A 17,606-nucleotide genomic window follows, 5' to 3' on the forward strand; every position below is an offset into this window, starting at 1 on the left:
ACTAACTCCTGTTGAGTTAGTGGGTCTTATTTCTGAGTAGACACAAAATAGCTTTGTACATGTTCAGACCAGTTTTCTTGTGGTAAGTGGGTCAAGAACTGTAGAAGGCAGATCTAGTTTTTGATACTAGATGAGCTACTTTTCGGTGCTCAGGAAGCTGTGACGCAAGTCATGGGTTGGGTTTGAGGTTTCCGAAACCTTTTGTAAAGGCACTTGCTTTCCTTGTCCTGCCACAGTTTGAAAAGTCCTAGTGACAGTTTGCGGAGTGTGGAGGTGCGCAGGCAAAACAGACATGCTTGCCAAACATAACGGGAGGATTTTCATCGCTCTCTGTGTAATCCTCTTTACGGGATGCACAGTACAAGGTAAAACTCTAAGCTTTGGTCTTTTGGGAATTTCCCTTCTTAAGCTCTTTAGGATGGTATAGCAGAAGCCAATTCTTCTGTACATCTCTACTCATAGAAGTAAGCAAAGGGATCTTGTAATATCTCTGAGAATACGTTGGTAGCAGAGAAGTAAATTTTACTGAGTTTAGCAGGCAATTCCTAGTTCATTGGATATAGAACTGCAGATTAAAATACACACGTCAACTTGTTTCAGGTAATGTCCTCCTTTCCTAGATCTTCTGTTTAGTGATATATGTTGGTGGTAGTGGTCAGTATGGTGATATCCTATTGTCAAGCAGGAATGGGGAGCTATGTCTGTATCCAGAATTAAAATAGTAAGGGTGGTGCATTTTGCTGTTATTTTTGATAACAATTTATGTTTAAATATTTCTATATAGATACTAGCTCCCCCTGCCACGCGTTGCTGTGGCCCAAATGGGGGTTCTGTGTGGGAGGTTTGGCCCAATTCTATTGTTGGTGGGGTTCAAAATGCTCTGTGGTTGTAGGTGAACTATAAATCCCACCAACGCAACTCCCAAATGTCAAGATTTTATTTTCCTCAAACTCCACCAGTGTTCACATTTGGGCATATTGAATATTTGTATAGAGTTTTGTCCAGATCCATCATTGTTTGAGTCCACAGTGATCTCTGGATGTAGGCGAACTACAACTCCAAAATCAAAGGGCACTGTCCACCAAACCCTTCCAGTATTTTCTGTTGGTCTTTGGGGGAACTGTGTGCCAAGTTTGGTTCAATTCCATCGTTGGTGGGGTTTCAGAATTCTATTTGATTGTAGATGAACTACAACTACAACTCCCAAATGACGAAATGAATTTTTTTGAATGAAGGACATACATTGGGTTGTTAGGTGTCTTGTGTCCAAATTTGGTGCCAATTGCCCCAGTGGTTTTTGAGTTCTGTGAGTAGCACAAACAAACATTACATTTTTATTTATATAGATATCTAGATCAGTGTTTCTCAACCTTCCGAATGCCGTGACCCCTTAATAAAGTTTCTCATGTTGTGGTGACTCCCAACCATAAAATTATTTTTGTTGCTACTTCATAACTGTAATTTTGCTACTGATATGAATTGCAATGTAAATATCTGACATGCAGGATGTATTTTCATTCATTGGACCAAATTTGGCACAAATACCTGATACGCTCAAATACTGATGGGGTTGGGGGGATTGATTTTGTCATTTGGGAGTTGTAGTTGTTGGAATTTATAGTTAACCTACAATCAGAGAAGGAAGGTAGGAGAGAAGAAAAGAAGAAAAGGGAAGGAAGGGAGGGAGGAAGGGAGGAAGGAAAGAGGGATCAAAGGAAGGAGGGAAAGAAAGAGAGAAAGAGGGAGGGAAGGTTGGCCACAGCAATGCGTGGCGGGTACAGCTAGTCCCAAATAACTGTTAATGGCTAAGCCAGCACTCCTAAATGGGCTAACTTTTAAACAACTATTTTAAGACTAAAAATACCAGTTTTACAGATATCTACTTTATTAGCTGTCTGAGCTTTTTCTCGAGAAAGAAGCCTGTTGTTAAGCAGTGGTTAAATGTGGAGAATGTTAATCTGGTGAGGGAGAAATGTTATGCTAACCAATGGCCTCAATGGGATATTTAGTATTATTTACATATCTTACTGCCACATTTCCACATCTATTTAAGCCAGCCTGACTTTTATATACTACACATGAATGAACTGCAGGCTAGTGGATGCAGCCTATCCATTCCTGTTTCACTTGATTGTTTTTTTTTAAAAATAGGCAAACAAAGCAGGAATGGGAAAAAGTAACATGATATCTGAAAATAGGATTTTGATTAATTGCATCCAAACAAACCAGGAGTTGTAAGCTATTCTTCCGCTATGGTTTGCAAGCTTGCTTGAGCATGCTGAACCATAACACCATGTAACTGTTGTTTTCTCTTATATAATTGTATTTTTAGAGAGTTATTTATGAGAGTTTTCTGCCTCTGGTTTCAATATTGTAGGTCTATATCGTGTAGTTGGACTTTATTTATTTATTTACGATATTTATAGCCTGTCTTTCTCAGCCATACGGCGACTCAAGGCGGGTTACAGATTGGCACAATTCAATGTCAGGCATTCATAAAAGTGCCATTAAAAGTAATCAACATTACAATACAAAACATAAATAAAAACTGTTAAAGTGTATAATCATTGGTGCCATCTTGTTAAAAACGTTATCCAGTAACTTCATCTGGCCATTCCGTGTTCATCATCCATAGTTCCGTGTTATCTATTCCGCTGCATTCTCAAAAGCTTGCTCAAAGAGCCAGGTTTTTACTTTTTTTCTGAAAGTCAGGAGGGAGGGGGCCGATCTACTATCCCTGGGAGAGAGTTCCATAGCTGGGGGGGGGGGGGGGGGGGCACCACTAAGAAGGTCCTGTCCCTCGTCTCTGCTAATCGCACTTGCAGGGCAGGCGGGATCAAGAGCAGGGACTCCCTAGACCAGTGGTTCTCAACCTTCCTGATGCCACGACCCCTTAATACGCTTCCTCATGTTGTGGTGACCCCCAATAATATTATTATTTTTGTTGCTACTTCACAACTACAATTTTGCTACTGTTATTAATTATAATATAAATATCTGATATGCAGGATATATTTTCATTCACTGGACCAAATTTGGCACAAATACATGATATGCCCCAATTTGAATCCTGGTGGGGTTGGCAGGGGATTGATGTTGTCATTTGAGAGTTGTAGTTGCTGGGATTTATAGTTTACCTACAATCAAAGAGCATTATGAACTCCAACAATGGAACCAATCTTGCCACACAGAACTCCCATGACCAACAGAAAATACTGGAAGGGTTTGGTGGGCATTGACCTTGAGTTTTGGAGTTGTAGTTCACCTAGATCCAGAGAGCACTGTGGACTCAAACAATGGTGGATCAGGACCAAACTTGCCATGAATAGTCAACATGCCCAATGTGAATGAACACTGGTGGAGTTTGGGGAAAATAGACCTTGGCATTTCAGAGTTTTAGGGTTAGGGTTTTAGAGAGTTTTAGTTGCTGGGATTTATAGTTCACCTACAATAAAATATCATTCTGATCCCTACCAATGATAGAACTGGGCCAAACTTTTCACATGGAACCCCTATGACCAACAGAAAATACGTTTTTGGATGGTCTTTGGTGACCCCTCTGAAACCCCCTCGTGACCCCTCAGGGGTCCCGACCCCCAGGTTGAGAACCACTGCCCTAGACGATCTTAAGCTCCTAGATGGTTCATAGGAGGAGATACGTTCAGACAGGTAAGCTGGGCCGGAATCGTTTAGGGCTTTAGGAATGGGTTTGCTCTGTCTCAGGCAGCAAAACCTCTTAGGCCAACCCTGCAACTTCCTCAGTTAAGACTTCAGGTCTTTCTTCCGGCAGTAAAGAAAATTTGTGTAAGTAAGTGTGAAGAAACAGAGGCTCTGCTCCAAAAAGATTACTACACAGTATATGTACAGCACAAACTTATGAACGTTGGCCTCAGGGATATCTTGCTTTTAGTGAGACCTAATCATGGGTACTGTATATACTCGAGTATAAGCCGACCTGAATATAAATCGAGACACCTAATTTTACCACAAAAACATATTGACTCGAGTATAAGCCGAGGGTGGGAAATGCAGTAGCTACCAGTAAATTTCAAAATTAAAAGCAGACACCAATAAAATTACATTAATTGAGGCATCAGAAGGTTAAATGTTTTTGAATATTTACATAACACTCAGAAATTAATTGCACTGAATTTAATGGGTTTAATCTATATAAATAAAAATATAATGTTCGTTTGTGGTATTCACAGAACTCAAAAACCCCTGGACGAATTGACACCAAATTTGGACACAAGACACCTAACAACCCAATGTATGTCCTTCACTCAAAAAAATTGATTTTGTCATTTGGGATTTGTAGTTGCTGGGATTTATAGTTCACATGCAATCAAAGAGCATTCTGAATCCCACCAACGATGGAATTGAACCAAACTTGGAACATAGTTCTCCCATGACCAACAGAAAATACTGGAAGGGTTTGGTGGGCAGTGTCCTTTGGTTTTGGAGTTGTAGTTCACCTACATCCAGAGAGCACTGTGGACTCAAACAATGATGGATCTGGACCAAACTCTACACGAATACTCAATATGCCCAAATGTGAACACTGGTGGAGTTTGGGGAAAATAGAAACTTGACATTTGGGAGTTGTAGTTGCTGGGATTTGTAGTTTACCTACAATCACAGAGCATTCTGAACCCTACCAACGATAGAATTGGGCCAAACCTCCCACATAGAACCCCCATGTGGGCCACAGCAACACGTGGCAGGGGACAGCTAGTTTAAGATAAGACTGTCCAACTCTGATTCTAAGATGCTTCCGTGTAAATGTGCTTATGTATCCTTCCAATAATAATAAAGAGAGTACCATAATAAATGTAATAATAATAAGAAGAATAGAGTAAATTAATGGAAATGTAATAATAACAGTAATATAGTAAAATAATAAATGTAATAATAACAATAATAGAGTAAAATAATACATGTAATAATAACAATAATAAAGTGTCATAATGATGTAATAATAATTGAGTAAAATGATAAATGTAATAATAATAATAATAATAATAAGAGTAAAATAACACATGTAATAAAAGTAATAATAACAGAGTAAAATAATAAATAACATTGACCCTAGTATAAGTCAAGAGGAACATTTTCAACCTATAAAAAGGACTGAAAAACTAGGCTTATACTCGAGCATAGACAGTAATTTGTATTCAATTACAACCTAAATAATTAAATAGAAAGGCAGTTCACAATTACGTTTATTTAACCTGTATTCTAAAGCAAAGTAATTTTCCAAGACCTTGTTTAAAGAAGCCAAAATAGTATCCACCAACATTTAGGATAGAGGTCTTCAGACATAAATGTTTTGAAAATAGTATTGTAAGGCAAGGATGAGCAACTCTGTCTCTGGATTTTGCCTCCCACAATCTTGCATCATTATATTTATACAGCCAGGGCCCTGAAGTTGTATGTTGGAAAACATCTAGAGCGCCACAGCTGTTGGAACTAAACTGCCAAATGCAAAAGAACCTTGAGTAGGTAAAGGTTTCCCCCTGACATGAAGTCCAGTCGTGTCTGACTCTGGGGTGTGGTGCTCATCTCCATTTCTAAGCCGAAGAGCCGGCGTTGTCTGTAGACACCTCCAAGGTCATGTGGCCAGCATGACTGCATGGAGCGCTGTTACCTTCCCGCTGGAGCAGTACCTATTGATTAACATTCTGTATGTTCAGAAATCCTATCTTTTACGTACTATTAATGGTATTGTTGTAATTGTTGTTATTATTATATTTATTTGTACCCTGAATTTCTCTCTGGATCGAGACTTAAAGAAGAGAATTTGCATCCTTTTTCTACCTTACTCCACAATGTCATGTTTTGTAAAATCTCTCAGTTTCAAGTTGGGCAAATGAAACAGAACTGCAGGCACTCGTGCCGTACTGCTGTAGTCAGAGGCGGTCCTAGGTAATTTTCAACAGTAAGCAAACAGTATCCCCCCCCCCCCCAACCAATCACTGATATATATTTTCTGTTCGTCATGTGAGTTCTGTGTGCCATATTTGGTTCAATTCCATCATTGGTGGAGTTCAGAATGCTCTTTGATTGTAGGTGAACTATACATTCCAGTAACTACAACTCGCATATGTCAAGGTCTATTTTTCCCCAAGAGCGCCCCTGGGCAAAATCAACTATACTGCAAATGGGTTGAGCCGCCCCTGGCTGTAGTCCAACCTCAGAAAGAGTATGTTTTATACTTTGTATTCAAACCATTAAACTGGCCTCTAAAGGACATCTTTGAGTTCTACAGTAAAGGTTTTGACTTTCCATTTCCTTTCAATGGCAGGATCATGGTCGTAGTACAATAATTTAGTACTACTTAGGAGAGGGATGAAAGCTGAAATTCATAAATAGTTCTGCGTAGCTTTAAGTGTTTCATTCTACTCTTTTGAACTTCAAAGAAAAAGGAAGAAAAAAATAGGCTGGAATGTGGTTAAACTGAAAAGGAAGTAGTTGAACTGAGACATCTCAGTTCCTTAAGTCTGGGCCTATTAGGAAACATCTGCAGCAGTTATTTCACATTGCTGATAAACGGAAATACACAAACTCTACGCAGCCAGGTACTATTGCATCTTCCCACTTGTACGAGGTAAGATTGGAAGATGTGAATGGGAGAAATGTTTGAATCAGAGCATGAAACTCAACCCTACATTTAAGGCAGGGGTTCTCAAACTAAGGTCTGGGGGCCGAATACAGCCCTCCAAGGTCATTTATCCGGCCCTCACTCAGAGTCAACCTAAGTCTGAAACGACTTGAAAGCACACAACAACAACAACAATCCTATCTCATCAGTCAAAAGCATTGCAGCGGACCCAAATACCTGGGAGTCACTCTGGAAGCACTGCCTGAACATCAAGTAAAAAGTGGGTGCTAGAAACAATATCATACGAAAGCTGACTGGCACAACCTGGGGAATCACAACCAGATACAGTGAAGACATCTGCCCTTGCGCTGTGCTACTCTGCTGCTGAGTATGCATGCCCAGTGTGGAACACATCTCACCACCCTAAAACAGTGTAAGTGGCTCTTAATGAGACATGCCGCATTATCATGGGGTGTCTGCGCCCTACACCACTGGAGAAATTACACTGCTTAGCCGGTATTGCACTACCTGACATCCGCCGGGAAGTAGCAGCCAATAGTTAAAGGACCAAGGCAGAGACATCTCCAGCTCATCCCCTGTTTGGGTATCAGCCAGCATGTCAACGACTTAAATCTAGAAATAGTTTTCTAAGATCTACAGAGACACTCGCTGGAACACCTCAGCAAGTGAGAGTCCAAAAGTGGCAGGCTCAAACCCAGAACCTCAACCAATGGCTGATACCAAATGAGAGACTCCCCCCTGGGCACACAGAGGACTGGGCGACTTGGAAGGTGCTGAACAGACTGTGCTCTGGCACCACGATATGCAGAGCCAACCTCAAGAAATGGGGCCACAAAGTGGAATCCTCGACATGCGAGTGTGGGGAGGAGCAAACCACTGACCACCTGCTGCAATGCAACCTGAGCCCTGCCACATGTGCAATGGAGGACCTTCTTGCAGCAACACCAGAAGCACTCCAAGTGGCCAGATACTGGTCAAAGGACATTTAATCAACTACCAAACTCACAAATTTTGTATTTTGTCTGTTTGTTTGCTTTGTTCTGTTAAAAATGTAATATAATTTGACTGGTTGTCCTCACACGACAAATAAAATAAAGTCAAAAGCAGGCCCACACTTCCCATTGAAATACTAATAATTTTATATTTGTTAAAATTGTTCTTCATTTTAATTATTGTATTGTTTTAAAGTGTTTTTTGCACTACAAATAAGATATGTGCAGTGTACATAGGAATCCATTCATATTTTTTTTTCAAATTATAATCCGGCCCTCCAACAGTTTGAGGGACTATGACCTGGCCCTCTGTTTAAAAAGTTTGAGGACCCCTGGTTTAAGGATTGGATAGAAGACGATGCTTCTGCTGGTGTTGTTTGTTTAGAATTAGATAACCAGTGACACAAACATTGGGTTCCTCAACTATCACAGACATCATCCTGGTCTTACAGATGTGGACCTCACTACAAAAGCTGGCAACTCTAACCCTCCAGCTGTTCTTACCTTAAAATTTCCATGATCCTTAGTTAGGTAAAGATGAGGGATTATCGGTTTTGAACTCCAAAAACATCCAGAAAGCCAGAGTTGCCCAACTTTGAGACACACAGTCCTCTGAGGCAATTCTGGCCATTGTCTGAAACATAAGCATGCAAAAAATAGATTACAATAATATTACAATAATAATATAATATATGTCTCCCCTCAACTGAGTTAGGACTTAATCATAAGGTGAAACTGAGGATTTTAGTACATGTGGGGAGATAGAATACCAACAAAGGTCTTGTTTCATATGCCAATTGACTTCTTTAAGCAGTATTCAATATTTGTAAATGCAACATGCAATGTCCGCAAGATCTCTGCAAACAATTGAGCACTGTGTTTGTATTTTGGATTCTGGATATTTTACTTTAATGTACGTTTTATCGTCATGTGAGGAGTATTTATTTCATCTTGTAAACTGTCTTATCTTCTATAATTAAAAGCCTGTAAATACTCATAAACAAATTCAGAAGGTTCTTTTTAAAGAATCTGTGGGTTGAATACGAACCCACACGCAAACAATTCAAACTTGTAGAACAAGAGGCTATTGATTTACCTTCAACCATAACACCATCCTTTATTGCTACATTTTTTGCTATCAATGTTAGGAAAAGAAAGTCGATTATCGTATTCCCATGAATTGGCATTAAGACAGAGAAATGATTATTTGGATTCTGGTGGAAATTATAGTTTGCTTGTCTTCAGACCTCTATTTGACAACTATTTGAAACTTCTAACACTTGTGCTTTGCATAAACTATATGTGAGAATGAGGATAACTATTTGCATTTCATATTACTGGGTTGGCACATTAATTAATTGCTGAAATTCATGAATATATCTGATTTTAATATCTATCTATCTGTTTTTTTATCAGGGGGTCCTGTCCAAAGAGGCCGTTACATGCGCGTGAGGTGCAGACCCAATGCCCGTTTTGCAAATTGCATTGAAGAACAAGGGCCCGTTTTTGACATTCCTGATGGAAGTGCTAACATGATCCTTCCTCCCAAAGCTGATCCAGAACTGTATGTAAAATTAATTTTCATCAAACATATGAATGCTACTTTTTGCTAATTCTGAATGCATACCAAGCATGTGAGTGATGGAGAGTGATGGAGCAAAACACAGTCATTTCATTACTTGCGCAGACAGTGTCAGATACTCTGCATTTTAGCAATATATTTCGGTAGAAATGAGGTTACTTTTATTCAGAATACCATGACTTGATTTCTAAATATATATACACAGATAGGCCTGCTCTCTCTCTCTCTCTCTCTTGCCCACTTGCTTGCTGCCAATAATAATAATAATAATAATAATCCTTTATTTGTACCCCACTACCATCTCCTGCAGGACTCGGTGCGGCTTACAAGAGGCCGAGCCCAAAGTACATCATTAACAAAAACACAACAGACAACAATACAATGCAACAATAAATAAGCAAACAGTAAAACAATAACAAAAGCACGACACTGTTAAAAAAACCTGTGGCAGGGCCAAATGTAATAGTTAAAATTCTAAAAATGCTGGGCATGTCCAGGTGAGGTAGAATGGATATTTTGGGAATAGAAGGGTGTGCAGACAATTCTAACTCTCTCATAAAGTGCATTAGGGACAATTGCTTGGGATTCCTTAATCTGGGAAGGCACACTGGAACATCCATGTTTTCAAGCTCCTTCTGAAGACTGCCAGTGTTGGGGACTGCCTGATGTCCTTGGGGAGGAAGTTCCAGAGTCGTGGAGCCACCACCGAGAAGGCCCTGTCCCTCGTCCCCACCAATCGCGCTTGCGATGCTGGTGGGATCGTGAGCAGGGCCTCACCAGATGAAAGTTTCACATAGCTGAAACTTTTCCCACTAGGAAAATTAAACTACTCTAGGGCTGGATCTACATTGCTATATAAAATTAAGATGATCTGCTGTGAACTGAACTATATGGCAGTGTAGACTCATATAATCCAGTTCAAAGTAGATAATGTGGATTATCTGCTTTGATGATCTGGATTATGTGACAGTGTAGACCCAGCCTTAGTTTGAAGCAGGAACTAGAACTTTATCACATGAAGGCAGTTGCTTTGATGACGGTTCCTATCATATGATACTTGGGTGATACCCATTGCTGCTCTGCCACCTTCTTGCAATGAAGCCATCCCTGGCTATTGATGGGCAAAGCCAGTCAATAGTTTCTGATTACACCGTGGCACCAGAACTTATGTGCTCTGATGAGATCCAGGTGCTCCTGTGGCGGCATGCAATCTTCTCCTCTCACTGAAAAATTGATAAAAAGGCTATTTAACACGTTTAAAAAGCAAATAATAATAATAATAAAGAAATAAAGGGGCGGGGGAAGTAGCAGAGTCGAAAGATGGAGTTAACATCCAAATGGAACCGTGGTGCCGCAATTGCACAATGCCAGCAGTAGTGCAATAACGACAGTAATAATGCTGATAAGCAGCCACTACCCCAGACTGCAGGAACAAGGTGGGATAGCGGCGTTGTGCAATAATGTCCACAGCCCAGGCCCAGTGCTGGTTACCCTTTTTTCTAGTAGTAAAAATCCAACCTTCATTTCTTTGACAGTATATGTATGGTCCAGGTTCAGCCCCTTTCCTCCTCACTGATGTATATATCGTGCCAATGTTTTACTTATCAAATTCAGAGAAGCACTATAATTAACAGCTCTGCATTTGTAATATATTGTTGTCTTCTGCCTTCAAGTCATTTCGGAATTATGGTAACCTTAAGGCAAACCAATCACAGGGGTTTCTTGGCAAGATTTCCTCAGAGGGGGCTTTCCTTTGGTTTCATTATTCTCACTTTATTTCTCAATTGCCCAAACTGGCTGCCAGTTTGCTACCGGGCGCAATTCAAAGTGCTGGCTTTAGCCTATAAGTTCTGGCCCAACTTACATGTCCGAACGCATCTCCCCATATGAACCATCTTGGACCTCTGGGGGGGCCCTGCTCTAGTTACCGCCTTTGTCACAAGTACATTTGGCGGAGACGAGAGACAGGGTCTTCTCGGTGGTGTCCCCTTGGCTATGGAACGCCCTCCCTATAGATATTAGATTAGCCACCTCTCCTTTTAAAATTCTGGAAAAAAGTCAAGACGTGGCTTTATGAACAGGTGTTTGCAAATGCAGAGTAACTGACACATGAAAATGGAACGACTAGACAATGAATTCGGACAACTTTTTTAACAAGGAGACACTATGAATTTATATTTTATTGATTTGTTTAGTTTTTGTTATATGTTATGTTTTTAATTGTATTTAAGGCATTGAAACATTGAATTTTGCCCTGTTAACCGCCTTGTGGGCTGAGAAAGGCGGTATAAATAAATAAATAAATAAATAAATACAAGTACAATTAACCTGAGTGAATAAGTTAGAATGAACCTGCCCACTGCAATCAGGGGAATGCACTGGTGCGAGAAATTGATTTTTCTCACCCATTTTTATTTGCATCCTTAGAAAAATCTAGGGAGGATAGTGTACCACCTCCAGTTCTAACAAACCAAAGATAAATAGTGAATTTCATTACTTTAATGTTAATTTAATACTAACAGTTTATCCTGGGTTTATTTGTTGGGGGTGGTAAGGAAGGCGTTATATCCATATATATATGATCTTCTGAAAATCTGTATTGCAGAATGAAAGAATTTCAAGACTATCCTGATGCTTTCCAGCTTTCTGGAGATGAATATGGATCTGGAAATGAAGGAGATCCAGAGTTTGGGTCAGGTGCTGAGTATGATATGGATGATCCCAGTATGCCTAAATCTGATGTGAACCAACCAGATCAGAAATTGACGCTTAAATTAACAAAGGAAGGTTTATTTCTGCATGAAAACAGACTGTGATCTCTGTTCCGGCAATTATGATCTTACTTCTTAAATTCCTTTGGAGTTTTATGACCAAGTGCAATTACATATTGGTAAAAAAATATTGTACGAACTATAAAATGAATAATAAATACCTTAAAACGTTTAGCGCTTTTCTTTGATATAAACTGTAATGAATGCAAGCTTTTCCCTCTCTAAGATGTAAACCATTTCATAGCCTGGGCCTCTTTGTATTGTTGTAGTAAAAAAAGTAGCATGAGTTTATCAGACATATAGTCAAGAGTGAGCTAAATGAAGAAAGATGACTACAATGATATAAGATGAACACAGTGATGCTAAAATCAGCCATACCCTTTAGAGGAATTCAAGGCAAATTTCCTCCAATGCTTCTTTTTCTTTTTTCTTTCTTTCTTTTTTTCTGGTAACCATGACAAATCAGTAAGAGTGAACCCTAACAATCCCATGTCATTCTGGAAGTTTAAGGACACACTTTCCTCTTTACACAAAGAGCTCTAGCAGTGCTACAACATGGAGCTGTGCATTATTCCCATTGATAGTTTTTGATTTATGCCACTCATGGAAGCCCTCCAGTTTGTGTATTTACATTGAGCCCTTCATTTCCACTGAGGATTAGTTTCAGGACCTTCATGAATATCAAAATCTGTGGATGCTCAAGTCTCATTATATACAGTGACGTAGAAAATTGTGTCCAGTATATAAATTTTTCAATTTTTTTTCAAGTGGGTCAACTTTATATAACAGTTTTCAAAATATGCTTTTGAAGTGCCTGCATTAGTAAAAAGCAAAAAGAGCGGTTTTGTAATTCATAAAAAAATGTTAAGCTGTACTTCTCTGGAATATGTTGTTTATAGTCAGATAAATTTTAAATGCTCAAATCTCTTGTCCTGTTTCCAATTATAATAAAACTTGGTCTTGTGTTTGCAAATCTTATTAATCTTGTCTCTTGTTCAGTACTTGTTTTTACTGTAAACTGCTGGATTTTCCCTTGAGACATGCTTTTCTTTACCAATAACTGTCGCACCTCAGGATAGCTTCGCCTTGCTCAGAACACCACACACACCAAGGCTGTAGGTTTGGTAGTTTATTAAAGAAAAGGCAGTCTTAAACACAAAAGTAAGATTGCAAAAGTTCAATAGCCAAACAGAGTCTTAAATGCAAAGGCAGAGTTTCCCAAAGTCCAAAGGCAAATAACATGAAGCATAATCCATAAGCATTGATCAAACAAGATTCCATGGCAGCATGACAGAGTCCCAAGAAGCCAAGATCCAAATCAAAGTCCCAAGAAGCTAAAAGCATTGCCCAAAAGCCCAGGCAATTCCAAGAAGTTATCAGGGTGTTCGCTGAAGTTGCACTGAAAAAAGGTTGCCTTCAATGAGCTCACTAAACATACTTTCCCAGCATGAAAGCATTCCTTTGACCTCTAACCAATCTCTTGTTCGCAAGCCTTGTACTACGGTGAACCCTGAATTGGAAACGATCTTCCCTACCTAGATCTGCAGAGCTTTCAAGGTCTAATAACTCATAATCTTGGAGCTGGGAATTGCCAGCCTGAGACTCACCAGTCAGAGCTGGCTCAACTCCTCCACCTGCACCTGTGAAGTTTTACTAAGATCAGAAACATCTTCTAAGACAACATCCCTTCCCATGGGAAACTGGAACTCCTCGTCTTCATCATCAACATCGTTTGTATCAACAATAGGAACATGTTTAGGAATCTGAAACCCATCATCCCTTTCCTGCTCTTCCTGAGGCTCCAGCTGAGCTACAACAATAACTCTGTTAAAATTTAATCACATCTGAAGACTTGTTCTTCATTTGGTAGATACCAGGCTAAATACCGGTAGTTTGGCCATACTGTTGAAAGCAGGTTATAAACATACTATCCAAATTAGAATGCATGTGAAAAATGAAAAGTAGATTGGGTTGTTGTAGGTTTTTTTCGGGCTATATGGCCATGTTCTTGAGGCATTCTCTCCTGACGTTTCGCCTGCATCTATGGCAAGCATCCTCAGAGGTAGTGAGGTCTGTTGGAACTAGGAAAAAAAGTGTTTATATATCTGTGGAATGACCACGATAGGACAAAGGACTCTTGTCTGTTGGAGCTAGGTGTGAATGTTTCAACTGATCACTTTGAGTAGCATTTGATGGCCTGACAGTGCCTGGGGCAATCTTTTGTTGAGAGGTGATTAGATGTCCCAGATTGTTTCCCTTCTGTTGTTTTGCTGTTGTAATTTTAGAGTTTTTTTAAATACTGGTAGCCAGATTTTGTTCATTTTCATGGTTTCCTCCTTTCTGTTGAAATTGTCCACATGCTTGTGGATTTCAATGGCTTCCCTGTGTAGTCTGGCATGGTGGTTGTTAGAGTGGTCCAGCATTTCTGTGTTCTCAAATCATAGAATCATAGAATCAAAGAGTTGGAAGAGACCTCATGGGTCATCCAGTCCAATCCCCTGCCAAGAAGCAGGAATATTGCATTCAAATCACTCCCGACAGATGGCCATCCAGCCTCTGTTTAAAAGCTTCCAAAGAAGGAGCCTCCATCACACTCCGCGGCAGAGAGTTCCACTGCTGAACGGCTCTCACAGTCAGGAAGTTCTTCCTCATGTACAGATGGAATCTCCTTTCTTGTAGTTTGAAGCCATTGTTTCGTGTCCTAGTCTCCAGGGCAGCAGAAAACAAGCTTGCTCCCTCCTCCCTGTGGCTTCCTCTCACATATTTATACATGGCTATCACATCCCCTCTCAGCCTTCTCTTCTTCAGGCTAAACATGCCCAGCTCCTTAAGCCGCTCCTCATAGGGGTTGTTCTCCAGACCCTTGATCCTTTTAGTCGCCCTCCTCTGGACACATTCCAGCTTGTCAATATCTCTCTTGAATTGTGGTGCCCAGAATTGGGCACAATATTCCAGGTGTGGTCTAACCAAAGCGGAATAGAGGGGTAGCATTACTTCCTTAGATCTAGACACTATGCTCCTATTGATGCAGGCCAAAATCCCACTGGCTTTTTTTGCTGCTACATCACATTGTTGGCACATGTTTAAATAATATGCTACGTCCAGGTTGGTTCATCAGGTGCTCTGCTATGGCTGACTTCTCTGATTGAAGTAGTCTGTAGTGCCTGTTTGGGCACAAAAGATTGCCCCAGGCACTGCCAGGTCATCAAATGCTACCCAAGGTGGTCAGTTGAAACATTCACACTTAGCTCCAACAGACAAGAGTCCTTTGTCTCACCCTGGTTGTTCTACAGATACGTAAACCCATTTTCCTAGTTCCAACAGACCTCACTACCCCTGAGAATGCTTGCCATTGTTCCCCCATGGTCGCAATTGCGTCTGGCGGGGACAAGGGACAGGGCCTTTTCTGTGGTGGTCCCCCAACTATGGAACTCCCTCCCGAGTGAAATTAGATCTGCTGCATCCCTCCTGCCCTTCTGGAAACAAGTAAAATCCTGGCTATGGGATCCTGGCTATGGGCCTTTGTAGATTAGGCTGACTTGCTGATGTGTTGACTTATAGAGAACTGATGGACTGTGGAACAAGGGTTTCAAACTACAAGAAAGGAGATTCCATCTGAACATGAGGAAGAACTTCCTGACTGTGAGAACCGTTCAGCAGTGGAACTCTCTGCCCCGGAGTGTGGTGGAGGCTCCTTCTTTGGAAGCTTTTAAACAGAGGCCGGATGGCCATCTGTCAGGGGTGCTTTGAATGCAATATTCCTGCTTTTTGGCAGGGGGTGGGACTGGATGGCCCATGAGGTCTCTTCCAACTCTTGATTCTATGATTCCCTGGAGACTGGGACGTGAAACAATGGCTTCAAACTACAAGAAAGGAGATTCCATCTGAACATGAGGAAGAACTTCCTGACTGTGAGAGCCGTTCAGCAGTGGAGGCTCCTTCTTTGGAAGCTTTTAAACAGAGGCCGGATGGCTATCTGTCAGGGGTGATTTGAATGCAATATTCCTGCTTCTTGGCAAAATGGGGTTGGACTGGATGGCCCATGAGGTCTCTTCCAACTCTTTGATTCTATGATTCACACTTAGCACCAACAGACAAGAGTCCTTTTTCCCACCCTGGTCGTTCCACAGATACATAAACTCACTTTCTTAGTTCCAACAGACCACACAACCTCTGAGGATGCTTGCCATAGATGCAGGCGAAACGTCAGGAGAAAATGCCTCTAGAACAGTGTTTCTCAACCTGGGGGTCGGGACCACTGGGGGGGGGGGGTTGTGAGGGGGTCTAAGAGGGGTCGCCAAAGACCATTAGAAAAAACAGTATTTTCTGTTGGTCGTGGGGGTTCTGTGTGGGAAGTTTGACTCAATTCTATCATTGGTGGAGTTCAGAATGCTCTTTGATCATATTTATTTACCTTACTTATATACCGCTGTTCTCAGCCCGAAGGCGACTCACAGCGGTTCACAACAAATACGAACAGCAAATATTCAGTGCTACAGTATAGAAACAGTTAACAACCTAACACATTACACAATTAATAAACAGTTACTACAATACCCATTCACTGTCTTCTCATCATCAAAAACATGTTCCAGATTCGTCATCCATTGTTCCATTCCAGTGTTCATTAACCAATCATTGCACTAATTATTTGAACGCCTGCTCAAACAGCCAGTTCTTCACCTTTTTGCGGAATATCATTAGAGATGGTGCTAGTCTAATGTCCGTAGGAAGGGAGTTCCACAGCCGAGGAGCCACCACCGAGAAGGCCCTATCTCTCGTCCCCGCCAGCCAAGCTTGAGAAGCAGGCGGGATCGAGAGCAGGGTCTCCCCGGAAGATCTCAAAGTCCTGGTGGGTTCATAGGCAGAGATGCGGTCAGATAGGGAGCTTGGGCCGGAACCGTTTAGGGCAATGATGGACAACCTTTTGAGTTTGGTGTGTCAATACTCGCCAAAAAACCAAGCATAACTCGAGTGGGGTGTCACTTCGAGAAAAACCCATAATTTCATGATATTTATAGTTTAATAGCAAAAATATGTTATTGTAATATATAACTGTATTTAATAAACCAAAAGCTAATTATTTAAGTTACCTGCTTTTTCTATAATGCCATATATCTTGGCATTATAGAAAAATGCTGGTGTAGGAGCCATGGATGAAATGTCCTTCTTGGGATGCGGCCCCATCTTCGCTGTGTGTCATCGAAAATGGCTACACGTGTCAGTGCTGACACATGTGTCATAGGTTCGCCATCATGGGTTTGGGGCTTTAAAGGCCAACGCCAGCACTTTGAATTCAGCCCGGTAGCAGATCGGTAGCCAGTGGAGTTGGCGCAACAGGGGAGTTGTATGCTCCCTGCGCTCCGCTCCTGGCTGCTGAGCGTTGGAACTATAAATCCCAGCAAATACAACTCCCAAATGTCAAGGTCTATCTTCCCCAAACCCACCAGTGTCCACATTTGGGCATATTGAGTATTCATGCTAAGTTTGATCCAGATGTATCAGTGCTCTCTGGATGTAGGTGAACTACAACTCCAAAACCCAAGGTAAATGTCCACCAAACCCTTCTAGTATTTTTTGTTGGTCATGGGTGCTCTGCGTCCTGAAGTTTGGTTCAATTCCATCATTGGTGGAGTTCA

General features: G+C 40.9%; 1 protein-coding gene across 1 annotated transcript; it reads left to right on the forward strand.

The window, feature by feature from the left end:
* Positions 1-155: 155 nt before the first annotated feature.
* Positions 156-12,945, forward strand: SRGN (serglycin). The gene is made up of 3 exons (XM_060768880.2): positions 156-365; positions 9,031-9,178; positions 11,802-12,945. The coding sequence occupies exons 1-3, from the start codon at positions 293-295 to the stop codon at positions 12,010-12,012; spliced, it is 432 nt and encodes a 143-aa protein (XP_060624863.1). The 5' UTR covers positions 156-292; the 3' UTR covers positions 12,013-12,945.
* Positions 12,946-17,606: the final 4,661 nt, after the last annotated feature.

This window comes from Anolis sagrei, chromosome 3 (genome assembly GCF_037176765.1).
Source record: "Anolis sagrei isolate rAnoSag1 chromosome 3, rAnoSag1.mat, whole genome shotgun sequence".
NCBI classification, from domain to species: Eukaryota; Metazoa; Chordata; class Lepidosauria; order Squamata; family Dactyloidae; genus Anolis; species Anolis sagrei.

What these genes read in the sequence shown, in the direction of transcription:
- SRGN (XM_060768880.2), top strand. Translation starts at nt 293, where the DNA reads ATGCTTGCCAAACATAACGGGAGGATTTTCATCGCTCTCTGTGTAATC. An exon ending in TACGGGATGCACAGTACAAG is followed by an intron (nt 366 to 9,030) that starts GTAAAACTCTAA and finishes TTTTTTTATCAG; the next exon opens with GGGGTCCTGTCCAAAGAGGC. An exon ending in CCCAAAGCTGATCCAGAACT is followed by an intron (nt 9,179 to 11,801) that starts GTATGTAAAATT and finishes TCTGTATTGCAG; the next exon opens with AATGAAAGAATTTCAAGACT.